We start from the raw sequence: 15,745 nt of genomic DNA on the forward strand, positions 1-15,745 counted from the left end.
CTGAACATGCACACACACAGTGCACTGATACACATACACTGCACTGAACATGCACACACACAGTGCACTGATACTCACTTGCACTGAACACACACACACACACACACACACACACAGTGCACTGATACACTGAACACACACACAGTGCACTGATACACATACACTGATACACTGATACACTGAACATGCACACACACACAATGTGCACTGATACACACACAGTGCACTGATACACATACACTGATACACTGATACACTGAACATGCACACACACACAATGTGCACTGATACACACACAGTGCACTGATACACATACACTGATACACTGAACACACACACAGTGCACTGATACACATACATTGATACACTGAACATGCACACACACAGTGCACTGATACACATACACTGCACTGAACATGTACACACACAGTGCACTGATACTCACGTGCACTGAACACACACACACACACACAGTGCACTGATACACATACACTGATACACTGAACACACACACACACACAGTGCACTGATACACATACACTGCATTGACACACACACACAGTGCACTGATACACATACACTGATACACTGAACATGCACACACACACACACACAATGTGCACTGATACACACACAGTGCACTGATACACATACACTGATACACTGAACATGCACACACACACAATGTGCACTGATACACACACAGTGCACTGATACACATACACTGATACACTGAACACACACACACACACACACAGTGCACTGATACACATACACTGATACACTGAACACACACAGTGCACTGATACACATACACTGATACACTGAACATGCACACACACACACACACACACACAATGCACTGATACACACTTACTGCACTGATACACATACACTGCTCTCATAAACATACACTGCACTGACACATACATTGCACTGACACACACACACACAGCACTGACACACCTACACTGCACTGACACACATACATTGCACTGACACACACACACACAGCACTGACACACACACATTGCACTGACACACCTACACTGCACTGACACACACACATTGCACTGACACACACACACACATTGCACTGATACACACACACATTGCACTGACACACCTACACTGCACTGACACACCTACACTGCACTGACACACCTACACTGCACTGACACACCTACACTGCACTGACACACCTACACTGCACTGACACACCTACACTGCACTGACACACACACACTGCACTGACACACCTACACTGCACTCACACACACATTGCACTGATACACCTACATTGCACTGATACACCTACACTGCACTGACACACACACATTGCACTGATACACCTACACTGCACTCACACACACACATTGCACCGATACACCTAAACACTGATATACATACACTGCACTGATACACCTACACTACTGAGACCCATGCAGACACCGCAACACACTGATATGCACACAGACACACTGATACCCACACACGCCGGTCCATATTTACTAAGCGGTGCAAAACTGTCATCAATGCACCTTACAGAGATAGGAGCTATATTTATGCTGCTAAACAGGAAGACGGGGGAGGATTTCTAAAATAAATGCCCCTTTATTCAAACAGAAAGGGAGTACTCAGTGTGAAAATAAAAAGTATTGGTCCTATACACCCCTTACATACCCTCACACTGGAGGAGGATGGAGAAGGATTTAGCAGGGCTTGTTTTGCAGCAGGATTAGCAATAGTGCTCAATGTCAGGCAGCAGCTGCAAAGGCTACCAGGGATATACAGAAAACGATGAACATATGGAGAGCTTTGATCCAGGGAGAGATCTGATTGTCATTAGTGGGGTGAGAAAGGAATTATTTTCCCTCATAAGACATAATTAGCAAATGTTCCCTGTTTTTTTGTTTTGCTCCATCTGCATCAGAAGAACTGTAAATATGGGACGGGTCTCTCACCCCTCTGCAGGGAAGGGGTTAACCACAGTAGTCTGCATTGCATTTGTAGGGTTACTCTCAGGTTATGGGGTCAGCGGTTATTACAGGACTGAAAGGATTCTCTCTGGACAAAGCTTTAAGGAGCTGGAAAGGTACAGTATGACCGTACTCAGTACTGATGTACATAGCTCATTTGCTAGGGGGGGAATACCTGGGGATGTCCTCCCAGTCTGACCTCGGTGTCACTGCGCTCTCAAGCTGGCGGACTTAGACAGGAAGTTAGGGCGGGCGAGACGCAGGAAGAGGTGAGATGCTGAGATCAGGGGACCAGTAGTGAGCGGGTTACTGAGCGGAGCAGAGAGAGGAAAGCAGACAGGGAGAAGGGGGAGAGACAGGGAGAAGGAGAGACGGAGAAGGGGGAGAGAAGAGGGAGAGGGGGAGAGAAGAGGGAGAGGGAGACAAAAGGGAGGCTAAGACACCTACAAAAAATAGAGGGATACAGAAAAGAAAGAGCGAAAAGGGGAAAGAAAAAGAGAGAAAAGTCCGTCACTAAAGATCTATTTATTTCTTTTATTTATAAAATGTTTTACCAGGAAATAATACATTGAGCGTTATCTCTCGTTTTCAAGTATGTCCTGGAATAAAGCGAAAGATAGTGATAAGAGGGAGTGAGGAGGGATGGGCATAAGAGATCCCAATGAAGAGAGACTAAGAGTGCGACACTGACGAGAGAGAGCCTGAAATAAAGAAGAGAGCGAGTACGAAGGAGAGGAGAAAGAAACAGACTGACATCCTGGGGGTGACCTTCCATCTAATATCAAACTACCCTTGATTTGTCCTTTCTCCGCTCCCTCCCTGCTTCCCACAAGCACCAAACCTCAATCCTACTCATCCCGCTCCCTCCCTGCTTCCCCAAACACCACACCTCAATCCTACTCAACCCGCTCCCTCCCTGCTTCCCACAAGCACCACACCTCAATCCTACTCAACCCGCTCCCTCCCTGCTTCCCCCAAACACCACACCTCAATCCTACTCAACCCGCTCCCTCCCTGCTTCCCCCAAGCACCACACCTCAATCCTACTCAACCCGCTCCCTCCCTGCTTCCCCCAAGCACCACACCTCAATCCTACTCAACCCGCTCCCTCCCTGCTTCCCCAAGCACCACCCCTCAATCCTACTTAACCCGCTCCCTCCCTGCTTCCCCCAAGCACCACACCTCAATCCTACTCAACCCGCTCCCTCCCTGCTTCCCCCAAGCACCACACCTCAATCCTACTCAACCCGCTCCCTCCCTGCTTCCCCCAAGCACCACACCTCAATCCTACTCAACCCGCTCCCTCCCTGCTTCCCCCAAGCACCACACCTCAATCCTACTCAACCCGCTCCCTCCCTGCTTCCCCAAGCACCACACCTCAATCCTACTTAACCCGCTCCCATCCTCCGTTAAAGGCTCTCTCCATCCTATGGGGACAACTGAGCTACCTCTGGCCCGCTCCCCAATCCTCTGCTCTGGTAAGTGTGCAGGTTATTACATCGCTCTGCGTGTTATTATATCGCTCTGCGTGTTATTATATCTCTCTGCAGGTTATTATATCGCTCTGCGTGTTATTATATCGCTCTGCGTGTTATTATATCGCTCTGCGTGTTATTATATCGCTCTGCGTGTTATTATATCTCTGCGTGTTATTATATCGCTCTGCGTGTTATTATATCGCTCTGCGTGTTATTATATCGCTCTGCGTGTTATTATATCTCTGCATGTTATGATATCGCTCTGCGTGTTATTATATCGCTCTGCGTGTTATTACATCGCTCTGCCTGTTATTATATCTCTCTGCGTGTTATTATATCTCTCTGCGTGTTATTATATCGCTCTGCGTGTTATTATATCGCTCTGCAGGTTATTATATCGCTCTGCAGGTTATTATATCTCTCTGCAGGTTATTACATTGCTCTGTGTGTTATTATACCGCTCTGCGTGTTATTATATCGCTCTGCGTGTTATTATATCGCTCTGCGTGTTATTATATCACTGCGTGTTATTATATCTCTCTGCGTGTTATTATATCTCTCTGCGTGTTATTATATCTCTCTGCATGTTATTATATCGCTCTGCGTGTTATATCGCTCTGCGTGTTATTATATCGCTCTGCGTGTTATTATATCGCTCTGCGTGTTATTATATCTCTCTGCGTGTTATTATATCTCTCTGCGTGTTATTATATCGCTCTGCGTGTTATTATATCGCTCTGCAGGTTATTATATCGCTCTGCGTGTTATATCGCTCTGCGTGTTATTATATCTCTGCGTGTTATTATATCGCTCTGCATGTTATTATATCGCTCTGCGTGTTATTATATCGCTCTGCGTGTTATTATATCTCTCTGCGTGTTATTATATCGCTCTGCGTGTTATTATATCTCTCTGCAGGTTATATCGCTCTGCGTGTTATTATATCGCTCTGCGTGTTATTACATCGCTCTGCGTGTTATTATATCGCTCTGCATGTTATTATATCGCTCTGCGTGTTATTATATCGCTCTGCGTGTTATTATATCGCTCTGCGTGTTATTATATCGCTCTGTGTTATTATATCGCTCTGCGTGTTATTATATCTCTCTGCGTGTTATTATATCGCTCTGCATGTTATTATATCGCTCTGCGTGTTATTATATCGCTCTGCGTGTTATTATATCGCTCTGCATGTTATTATATCGCTCTGCGTGTTATTATATCTCTCTGCGTGTTATTATATCGCTCTGCATGTTATTATATCGCTCTGCGTGTTATTATATCGCTCTGCGTGTTATTATATCTCTCTGCGTGTTATTATATCGCTCTGCGTGTTATTATATCTCTCTGCAGGTTATATCGCTCTGCGTGTTATTATATCGCTCTGCGTGTTATTACATCGCTCTGCGTGTTATTACATCGCTCTGCGTGTTATTATATCGCTCTGCGTGTTATTATATCTCTCTGCGTGTTATTATATCGCTCTGCGTGTTATTATATCGCTCTGCGTGTTATTACATCGCTCTGCGTGTTATTACATCGCTCTGCGTGTTATTACATCGCTCTGCGTGTTATTATATCGCTCTGCGTGTTATTATATCGCTCTGCGTGTTATTATATCGCTCTGCGTGTTATTATATCGCTCTGCGTGTTATTATATCGCTCTGCGTGTTATTATATCGCTCTGCGTGTTATTATATCGCTCTGCGTGTTATTATACCGCTCTGCGTGTTATTATACCGCTCTGCGTGTTATTATACCGCTCTGCGTGTTATTATACCGCTCTGCGTGTTATTATACCGCTCTGCGTGTTATTATACCGCTCTGCGTGTTATTATACCGCTCTACGTGTTATTATACCGCTCTGCGTGTTATTATACCGCTCTGCGTGTTATTATATCGCTCTGCGTGTTATTATATCGCTCTGCGTGTTATTATATCGCTCTGCGTGTTATTATATCGCTCTGCGTGTTATTATATCGCTCTGCGTGTTATTATACCGCTCTGCGTGTTATTATACCGCTCTGCGTGTTATTATACCGCTCTGCGTGTTATTATACCGCTCTGCGTGTTATTATACCGCTCTGCGTGTTATTATACCGCTCTGCGTGTTATTATATCGCTCTGAGTGTTATTATATCGCTCTGCGTGTTATTATATCGCTCTGCGTGTTATTATATCGCTCTGAGTGTTATTATATCGCTCTGCGTGTTATTATATCGCTCTGCGTGTTATTATATCGCTCTGAGTGCTATTATATCGCTCTGCATGTTATTATATCGCTCTGTGTTATTATATAGCTCTGCGTGTTATTATATAGCTCTGCGTGTTATTATATCGCTCTGCGTGGTATTATATCGCTCTGCGTGTTATTATATCTCTGCGTGTTATTATATAGCTCTGCGTGTTATTATATCGCTCTGCGTGTTATTATATCTCTCTGCGTGTTATTATATCGCTCTGCGTGTTATTATATCGCTCTGCGTGTTATTATATCGCTCTGCGTGTTATTATATCTCTGCGTGTTATTATATCTCTGCGTGTTATTATATCTCTGCGTGTTATTATATCGCTCTACGTGTTATTATATCGCTCTGCGTGTTATTATATCGCTCTGCGTGTTATTATATCGCTCTGCGTGTTATTATATCGCTCTGCGTGTTATTACATCGCTCTGCGTGTTATTACATCGCTCTGCGTGTTATTACATCGCTCTGCGTGTTATTACATCGCTCTGCGTGTTATTACATCCCTCTGCGTGTTATTACATCGCTCTGCGTGTTATTACATCGCTCTGCGTGTTATTACATCGCTCTGCGTGTTATTACATCGCTCTGCGTGTTATTATATCGCTCTGCGTGTTATTATATCGCTCTGAGTGCTATTATATCGCTCTGCGTGCTATTATATCGCTCTGCGTGTTATTATATCGCTCTGCGTGTTATTATACAGTACTGCTCTGCGTGTTATTATATCGCTCTGCGTGTTATTACATCGCTCTGCGTGTTATTACATCGCTCTGCGTTTTATTACATCGCTCTGCGTGTTATTACATCGCTCTGCGTGTTATTACATCGCTCTGCGTGTTATTACATCGCTCTGCGTGTTATTACATCGCTCTGCGTGTTATTACATCGCTCTGCGTGTTATTATATCGCTCTGCGTGTTATTATCTCGCTCTCCGTGTTGTTATATCGCTCTGCGTGTTAATATATCGCTCTGCGTGTGAATATATCGCTCTGCGTGTTATTACATCGCTCTGCATGTTATTACATCGCTCTGCGTGTTATTACATCGCTCTGCGTGTTATTACATCGCTCTGCGTGTTATTACATGGCTCTGCATTGCTCTGCGTGTTATTACATGGCTCTGCATTGCTCTGCGTGTTATTACATCGCTCTGCGTGTTATTACATCGCTCTGCGTGTTATTACATCGCTCTGCGTGTTATTATATCGCTCTGCGTGTTATTACATCGCTCTGCGTGTTATTACATCGCTCTGCGTGTTTTTACATCGCTCTGCGTGTTATTACATGGCTCTGCATTGCTCTGCGTGTTATTACATCGCTCTGCGTATTATTACATCGCTCTGCGTGTTATTACATCGCTCTGCGTGTTTTTACATCGCTCTGCGTGTTATTACATCGCTCTGCGTGTTATTACATGGCTCTGCATTGCTCTGCGTGTTATTACATCGCTCTGCGTGTTATTACATCGCTCTGCGTGTTATTACATCGCTCTGCGTGTTATTACATCGCTCTGCGTCTTATTACATCGCTCTGCGTCTTATTACATCGCTCTGCGTCTTATTACATCGCTCTGCATTGCTCGCCCCTCTGGCAGGAAAGGGATTGGGGTTTGAATATAATTGCTGTTCCTGAGTCCCTTGAACTCTTTTTTCCGTCCCGTAGGATGATGGGAGAGGGGTGAGGCCTGTCCCTAACCGCACCTTGGCAAGAGGTAGAGCCTGGGCCTAGCTGGCGCCCACCGGGACACGCGGGCCCATTGACGCCCTGAAATAATGACATGGAAGGTGCGTGCATGACGGGGCTGGCGCGTCCATGTCACGTGATCTGGGTACGATTACACCGGTGCCCTCTCCCTCCTCCTCTCCACCTCCTGTAACTTTCCCTCCCCCTCATCTCTATTCCAGGCCTGTGGATTCTCCGCTACAGGAGGCAGCTTGCGTCCTGCGTCTGCGCAGCCTCCCTGCAGGAGACCTCTCGGAGGCTGCAGGAGCTGCAGGTGCTGAGCGAGGAGGAGTGTCGGTGCCTGCAAGAGCTCGGGTCCCTGCCCCAGCGGGCAGAGGCTCTGCTGGACACACTGGCAGGGAAGGGCAAGAGCTGCCTGCAGGAGCTGCAGAGCTGCATAGAGAACAGTCACTTCCACCTGTACCTGCGCATGCGCAACTACGGTGAGTGAGGCCCTGCGCATGCGCAACTACGGTGAGTGCTGCCCTGCGCATGCACAAATACGGTGAGTGCGATCCTGCGCATGCGCAACTACGGTGAGTGAGGCCCTGCGCATGCGCAACTACGGTGAGTGCGACCCTGCGCATGCACAACTACGGTGAGTGAGGCCCTGCGCAACTACGGTGAGTGAGGCCCTGCACATGCGCAACTACGGTGAGCGAGGCCCTGCGCATGCGCAACTACGGTGAGCGAGGCCCTGCGCATGCGCAACTACGGTGAGCGAGGCCCTGCGCATGCGCAACAACGGTGAGTGCGACCCTGCGCCTGCGCAACTACGGTGAGTGAGGCCCTGCACATGCGCAACTACGGTGAGCGAGGCCCTGCGCATGCGCAACTACGGTGAGTGCGACCCTGCGCATGCGCAACTACGGTGAGTGAGGCCCTGCGCATGCGCAACTACGGTGAGTGAGGCCCTGCGCATGCGCAACTACGGTGAGCGAGGCCCTGCGCATGCGCAACTACGGTGAGTGCGACCCTGCGCATGCACAATTACGGTGAGTGCGACCCTGCGCATGCACAACTACGGTGAGTGAGGCCCTGCGCATGCGCATCTACGGTGAGTGAGGCCCTGCGCATGTGCAACAACGGTGAGCGAGGCCCTGCGCATGCGCAACTACGGTGAGTGCGATCTTGCGCATGCGCAACTATGGTGAGTGAGGCCCTGCACGTGCGCAACTACGGTGAGTGCGACCCTGCGCATGCGCAACTATGGTGAGTGCTGCCCTGCGCATGCGCAACTATGGTGAGTGCGACCCTGCCATGCGCAACTACGGTGAGTGAGGCCCTGCGCATGCGCAACTACGGTGAGTGCGACCCTGCGCATGCGCAACTACGGTGAGTGAGGCCCTGCGCATGTGCAACTACGGTTAGTGAGACCCTGCCATGCGCAACTACGGTGAGTGCGACCCTGCGCATGCGCAACTACGGTGAGTGCGACCCTGCGCATGCGCAACTACGGTGAGTGAGGCCCTGCGCATGCGCAACTACGGTGAGTGCGACCCTGCGCATGCGCAACTACGGTGAGTGAGGCCCTGCGCATGCGCAACTACGGTGAGTGCGGCCCTGCGCCTGCGTAACTACGGTGAGTGAGGCCCTGCGCATGCGCAGCTATGGTGAGTGCGACCCTGCGCATGCGCAACTACGGTGAGTGAGGCCCTGCGCATGCGCAACTATGGTGAGTGAGGCCCTGCGCATGCGCAACTACTGCGAGTGGGGCCCAGCTCATGCGCAACTACTGCGAGTGGGGGCCAGCGCATGCGCAACTACTGCGAGTGGAACCCAGCGCATGCGCAAATACTGCGAGTGAGGCCCTGCGCATGCGCAAGTACTGCGAGTGAGGCCCGGCGCATGCGCAACTGCAGCGAGTGAGGCCCTGCACATGAGACCAGAGAGGGTGACGGGTGAAGTGTAGAGGTATTAGGTAGTGAGGACTTTACAAGCCCAGAGCAGAACTACGTTTAATGTTTCCAGCCCTGATTGCTGGTGTATAACGGCCTGTGTGGGCGGCTCTTCTGATCTCCGCAGACTCCGTGGTTCGGAAGCATTTGGACAGCGTGGGCATCGCAGGCCAGCACCCGCTATTGGCACAGCTGGGCTCTGTGCTGCTGGTGGAGGGACTCACGGACGCCCAGCTGCAGGAACATGACATTGTGCAGTTGGAGTTAGGGCAGGGAGGCAGGGGCACCCCCAAGAGGTTGCCCCTGGAGAAGCTGCTGACGCCCCTGTCCCGTGTCAGCCTGCCGCCCCGCATCACCCTCACTCTGGGGCTGGCAGGAGCTGGCAAAAGCACCCTGGTGAGACTGTTTGTGGAGAGGTGGGCACGAGGCGAGCTGTGTCCTGGCATTACCTGCGTGCTTGCCCTCAGCTTCTGGGAGATGAATGTCTACGATCGGCTCTCTGCCGAGCGACTGGCGCGTTTAGCCTGCCCGCGCCGCCCTGTGCCCCCCGCAGGCGTTCTGCTGATCCTGGACGGGCTGGACGAGTTACGGGCCCCCCTGGATTTCTCCGACTCCGTGGCCTGCACTGACCCCCTGAGAGAGCTTCCCCCGGAGTGTCTGATCACCAACATCCTGCGGGGAAACCTGCTGCCCGAAGTCTGCGTGTGGGTGACGTCCAGGCCGGGCGCGGCTGCCAGGATCCCTGGGGGGCTTGTGGATCGGATGACAGAGATACCGGGCCTGGGGACGGACGAGGTCAGGGGGTTACTGGAACAGCTGCTGCCTGATGCCAACGGTTCAGCCGAGCTGGTCTGGAAACACCTGCAGTGCCACCGCTCGCTGCAGGCACTGTGCTCTGTGCCCGCCCTGTGCCGGATCATGGGGGTCTCTCTTGGATTTCTGCTCCGTGCCCATGAGCCCCCGCACCCACCTCTGCCTAAGACACTGTCGGGCATCTTCTCCTGGTATTTGAAGGCCCAGCTGGGCGACAGGGAGGGCGCCGAGCAGCCTGGCAGCGTGCGTCGGGCACTGGGCAGCTTGGGCCGACTGGCATTTCAGGGCCTGCTCAGGAGACGGACTTTTTTTTACGAACCAGATCTGAAATCCTGCGGGATCGACACCCCGCTGAGCCCGGGCAGCCTCTGTGCCCGTCTGCTGCTACACCAGGATGCCCCCTCATGCCCAGCGTTCTGCTTCCCCCACCTGTCTCTGCAGGAGTTCCTGGCTGCTATCCACTACCACTCCGCCGCCAAGCGCGCCATCTTTGACCTGTTCGCGGACGGTGGGATGTCCTGGCCCAAGCTGGGCTTCCTGAACCACTACAAGAGCGCGGTTCAGCGCACTGTGCAACCGGACAGCGCCCAGCTGCCCGTCTTTCTGCGCTTCCTCTCCGGCCTCCTCTCCCCACAGGTCTCGCGGCTGCTGGCAGGGTGGTTGCCGGGGAAGGAGGAACCAGGTGCGCACCGGGGCCCGGCTGCGGACTACCTGCAGAGCCTGCTGAGCGCTGAGCGGACGGTGTCCTGCGGAGCGGTGAATCTGGTGTGCTGTCTCCAGGAGCTGGGGCACACGGAGCTGACGAGCTGGGTGGAGGAGGCGCAGAGGAGCAGGACGCTCGGGGGGAGGCTGAGCCCACTGGCGTGCTGCGCTTTGGCATACCTGCTGCGGGCATCGCCCAGCTGTGCCCAGGAGACCGACCTATCCCAGTGTCTGAGCTATAACCTGGTGCAGAGTCTCCTGCCGCAGCTGCAGTACTGCACCAACCTCAGGTAATGACTCTGCTTCCACATACACTGCCAGAGGGCTACAGAGCATCGCTCAGTGTCCATACTGCCAGAGGGCTGCAGAGCATTGCTCAGTGTCCATACTGCCATAGGGCTGCAGAGCATTGCTCAGTGTCCATACTGCCAGAGGGCTGCAGCGCATTGCTCAGTGTCCATACTGCCAGAGGGCTGCAGAGCATCGCTCAGTGTCCATACTGCCAGAGGGCTGCAGAGCATTGCTCAGGGTGTCTATACATTGCCAGAGGGCTGCAGAGCGTTGCTCAGTGTCCATACTGCCAGAGGGCTGCAGAGCATCGCTCAGTGTCCATACTGCCAGAGGGCTGCAGAGCATTGCTCAGTGTCCATACTGCCAGAGGGCTGCAGAGCGTTGCTCAGTGTCCATACTGCCAGAGGGCTGCAGAGCGTTGCTCAGTGTCCATACTGCCAGAGGGCTGCAGAGCGTTGCTCAGTGTCCATACTGCCAGAGGGCTGCAGAGCGTTGCTCAGTGTCCATACTGCCAGGGGGCTGCAGAGCGTTGCTCAGTGTCCATACTGCCAGAGGGCTGCAGAGCATTGCTCAGTGTCCATACTGCCAGAGGGCTGCAGAGCGTTGCTCAGTGTCCATACTGCCAGGGGGCTGCAGAGCGTTGCTCAGTGTCCATACTGCCAGAGGGCTGCAGAGCATTGCTCAGGGTGTCCATACTGCCAGAGGGCTGCAGAGCATTGCTCAGGGTGTCCATACACTGCCATAGGGCTGCAGAGCATTGCTCAGGGTGTCCATGCACTGCCAGAGGGCTGCAGAGCATTACTCCGAGTATCCATACACTGCCAGGGGGAAGCAGAGCATTGCACCTAGTAGCCATACACTGCCAGGGGGCTACAGAGCGTTACTCAGAGCATCCATACACTATCCATATACTCGTAAGAGGGCTGCAGAGCATCGCTTCACTTGCGCATACACCACAAGCATTCTGCAGAACATCTCTTAATCTGTACACTGCAGAGCATCACTACACTAACTCTTACATTAGTCCGTCTGTCTGCAGAGCAGCTCTCTATTAACCCTAACCCTACTAAAGATGCCTGCAGAGCACCAGCACAGTACAAGCCCCCATCTGGCAACTACAGGGTTAACTGGCGGTAATTGGGCCTGCAGAGCATTTCCACCCGCAGAGCTTCTCTCCATTAACCCCGTCTCTCCCCCTGTCTGCTCCAGGATGGAGAATAACCATTTCCAGGACGCCGTGATGGAGCTGCTGGCCAGCGTCCTGCGCGCCAAGGACTGCGCCATCCAGAGAATCAGGTGCCTCACTCTAACTGGCCCGAAGAGCTTGCAGTCTACCTGCCCCCCCTCCCCCATCCCCCTCTTCAAAGGCAACCCCATTCCCCATAGGGCTCCACACCAAATACATTGATGCCCCCTTATATGCTGCATATATACCCCCTCTCCTTGCAGCCTGGCAGAGAACCTCCTGGGTAACCGCGGTGCGAAGGCGCTGGGCAGAGCGCTGATGGTGAATCGCACACTCGTCGCCCTTGAGTGAGTGATCCCTAATATTTGGGGGGGGGCCCTTTAAGGTTTGGTTGTGGGGGGGGGGGAAGGCGGCCCTTTACGGTTTGGTTGTGAGGGGGGGGGCGGCCCTTTATGGTTTGGTTGTGGGGGGGGGGGCCCTTTCTGGTTTGGCTCTGGGGGGGGCAGCCCTTTACGGTTTGGTTGTGGGGGGGGGGAGGGAGCGGCCCTTTACGGTTTGGTTGTGGGGGGGGGCCCTTTACGGTTTGGTTGTGTGGGGGGGGGAGGGGCCCTTTACGGTTTGGTTGTGGGGGGGAGGGGCCCTTTACGGTTTGGTTGTGGGGGGGGGGCGGCCCTTTACGGTTTGGTTGGGGGGGGGGCGGCCCTTTACGGTTTGGTTTTGGGGGAGGGGGGCCCTTTACGGTTTGGTTGTGGGGGGGGCGGCCCTTTACGGTTTGGTTGTGGGGGGGGGGGCCCTTTACGGTTTGGTTGTGGGGGGGGGGCTGCCCTTTACGGTTTGGTTGTGGGGGGGGGCGGCCCTTTACGGTTTGGTTGTGGGGGGGGGGGGGCGGCCCTTTACGGTTTGGTTGTGGTGGGGGGGGGCGGCCCTTTACGGTTTGGTTGTGGGGGGGGGGCCCTTTACGGTTTGGTTGTGGGGGGGGGGGCGGCCCTTTACGGTTTGGATGTGGGGGGGGCGGCCCTTTACGGTTTGGATGTGGGGGGGGGCGGCCCTTTATGGTTTGGTTGTGGGGGGGGGCCCTTTACGGTTTGGTTGTGGGGGGGGGGGCCCTTTACGGTTTGGATGTGGGGGGGGGGGCGGCCCTTTACGGTTTGGTTGTGGATACACCCATGTTGTTAACCCCTTGTGTGCCTTGCTGCAGTCTCCACGGAAATGCCATCGGACCGAGCGGTGCCAAGGCTCTGGCAGAAGCCCTGCGGAATAACCAGGTTCTGCTCAGACTGAAGTGAGTGCTGTAAGCCGGCGGCACCGGGCGACCCAGCCTGCTGCTCGCTCTGTGTGAGATCTCTGGTTCTGGTTCTGCCGCTGGATTACTGTGACACCTCCGGCAGAGGTCTCTCGCTGCCTGAATCGGACCCTGGCTCTGCTTCTGCCTTTCTGTGTGACCTTGGACACAGTACCTGTATCCACAATGGGGCTCAGTCTTACGCTGGCTCTGCCCCTGACTCTGTGTGACCCTGGGTCATAGTCTCTCTACTCTTCTAGCGCCACAATCAGGCCACGGCTCTGCCCCTGGCTGGTGCGTGACTTCGGGCACAGCCCCTGTGCGCTCACTGTACCTCACTCTGGCTTTGCCGCTGACCCCTAGCTCTGCTCCTGGCTCTGTGTGCACTGGGGCACGGTGCATGGATATAGTTGTGCCAACTAATAAAATTTGCTCTTTCTGCCCCTCTCAGTCTCTCATTCTCTGCCTGTCTCTCTCATTCTCTGCCTGTCTCTCTCATTCTCTGCCTGTCTCTCTCATTCTCTGCCTGTCTCTCTCTTTCTCTGCCTGCCTCTCTCATTCTCTGCCTCTCTCTCATTCTCTGCCTGTCTCTCATTCTCTGCCTGCCTCTCTCATTCTCTGCCTGCCTCTCTCATTCTCTGCCTCTCTCTCATTCTCTGCCTGTCTCTCTCATTCTCTGCCTGTCTCTGCCTCTCTCATTCTCTGCCTCTCTCTCATTCTCTGCCTGTCTCTCATTCTCTGCCTGCCTCTCTCATTCTCTGCCTGCCTCTCTCATTCTCTGCCTCTCTCTCATTCTCTGCCTGTCTCTCTCATTCTCTGCCTGTCTCTCTCATTCTCTGCCTGCCTCTCTCATTCTCTGCCTGCCTCTCTCATTCTCTGCCTCTCTCTCATTCTCTGCCTGTCTCTCTCATTCTCTGCCTGTCTCTGCCTCTCTCATTCTCTGCCTGCCTCTCTCATTCTCTGCCTGCCTCTCTCATTCTCTGCCTGTCTCTCATTCTCTGCCTGCCTCTCTCATTCTCTGCCTGTCTTTCATTCCTCTCATTCTTTGCCTGTCTCTCATTCTCTGCCTGTCTCTAATTCTCTCATTCTCTGCCTGTCTCTCAGTCTCTCATTCTCTGCCTGTCTCTCATTCTCAGCCTGGCTATGTCTCTCATTCTCTGCCTGTCTCTTAATCTCTGCCTGCCTGTCTCTCATTCGCTGCCTGTCTGTCTCTCATTCTCTCCCTGTCTCTCATTCGCTGCCTGCCTGTCTCTCATTCTCTCCCTGTCTCTCATTCTCTCCCTGTCTCTCATTCTCTCCGTCTCTCATTCTCTCCCTGTCTCTCATTCTCTCCCTGTCTCTCATTCTCTCCCTGTCTCTCATTCTCTCCCTGTCTCTCATTCTCTCCCTGTCTCTCATTCTCTCCCTGTCTCTCATTCTCTCCCTGTCTCTCATTCTCTCCCTGTCTCTCATTCTCTCCCTGTCTCTCATTCTCTCCGTCTCTCATTCTCTCCCTGTCTCTCATTCTCTCCCTGTCTCTCATTCTCTGCCTGTCTCTGTCCTTCTCATGCTCCCACCTCTCACGATCTCTCTCTCTCCCCTACAGCCTTCAGAATAATCAGATAAAGGGACAGGGCGCTCAGTTTCTGGCACAGGCTCTGCTAGTTAATCGCAAGCTGAAGGCCCTTAAGTGAGTATCAGTCTGTCTTTCTGAGAGTGAGCTGGCTCTGTGAGGAGTGGAGCGTGGCACCGATGCTGGCACACGCCTCGGTATATGTCAGTGGCGTAGCCAGACACGCGTGGGCCCCCGGGCAGAACATTTTTCACGGCCCCATTATAAGTGGACGTATTCCGTAGATTCAGGAGAAAAATTTGCCTCGATTTAAATTGGCTCGGAAATAACAGAATATAGCGTGCCGACTCACATAGGAATCATATCCCGTTTACTCAGCGCATTATTAATATGTTACATCTTTATATTCTTCAATCTGTTAGAAGGAAATTAAATATACCGCAGACATATATAAATATAGATTACTCATACCATTGATTTTCAAGATAGAAGTTCCGTTTCCGCACTTTTCGCTCAGCAAGCGTCAATGATATCCATATCCATATCGTTTCTCAGAAGACATCTTTCCTCCTCATCTCTCCCCCTTCTCCTCA

The 15,745-nt window shown here is 52.4% G+C and overlaps 1 protein-coding gene across 1 annotated transcript in view; it reads left to right on the forward strand.

Annotated features, from left to right (window-relative positions):
- The first annotated feature begins 2,333 nt into the window (after positions 1-2,333).
- NLRC3 (NLR family CARD domain containing 3) overlaps positions 2,334-15,745 on the forward strand; it is a 38,321-nt gene continuing 24,909 nt past the window's right edge. The window contains exons 1-8 of the mRNA XM_075566363.1: positions 2,334-3,457; positions 7,369-7,490; positions 7,611-7,871; positions 9,454-11,131; positions 12,342-12,428; positions 12,582-12,665; positions 13,517-13,600; positions 15,186-15,269. Coding sequence (XP_075422478.1) covers positions 7,484-7,490; positions 7,611-7,871; positions 9,454-11,131; positions 12,342-12,428; positions 12,582-12,665; positions 13,517-13,600; positions 15,186-15,269 — 2,285 coding nt within the window. The 5' untranslated portion in view covers positions 2,334-3,457; positions 7,369-7,483. The remainder of the gene's footprint in view (positions 3,458-7,368; positions 7,491-7,610; positions 7,872-9,453; positions 11,132-12,341; positions 12,429-12,581; positions 12,666-13,516; positions 13,601-15,185; positions 15,270-15,745) is intronic.

Source organism: Ascaphus truei, chromosome 11 (genome assembly GCF_040206685.1).
Source record: "Ascaphus truei isolate aAscTru1 chromosome 11, aAscTru1.hap1, whole genome shotgun sequence".
NCBI lineage: Eukaryota > Metazoa > Chordata > Amphibia > Anura > Ascaphidae > Ascaphus > Ascaphus truei.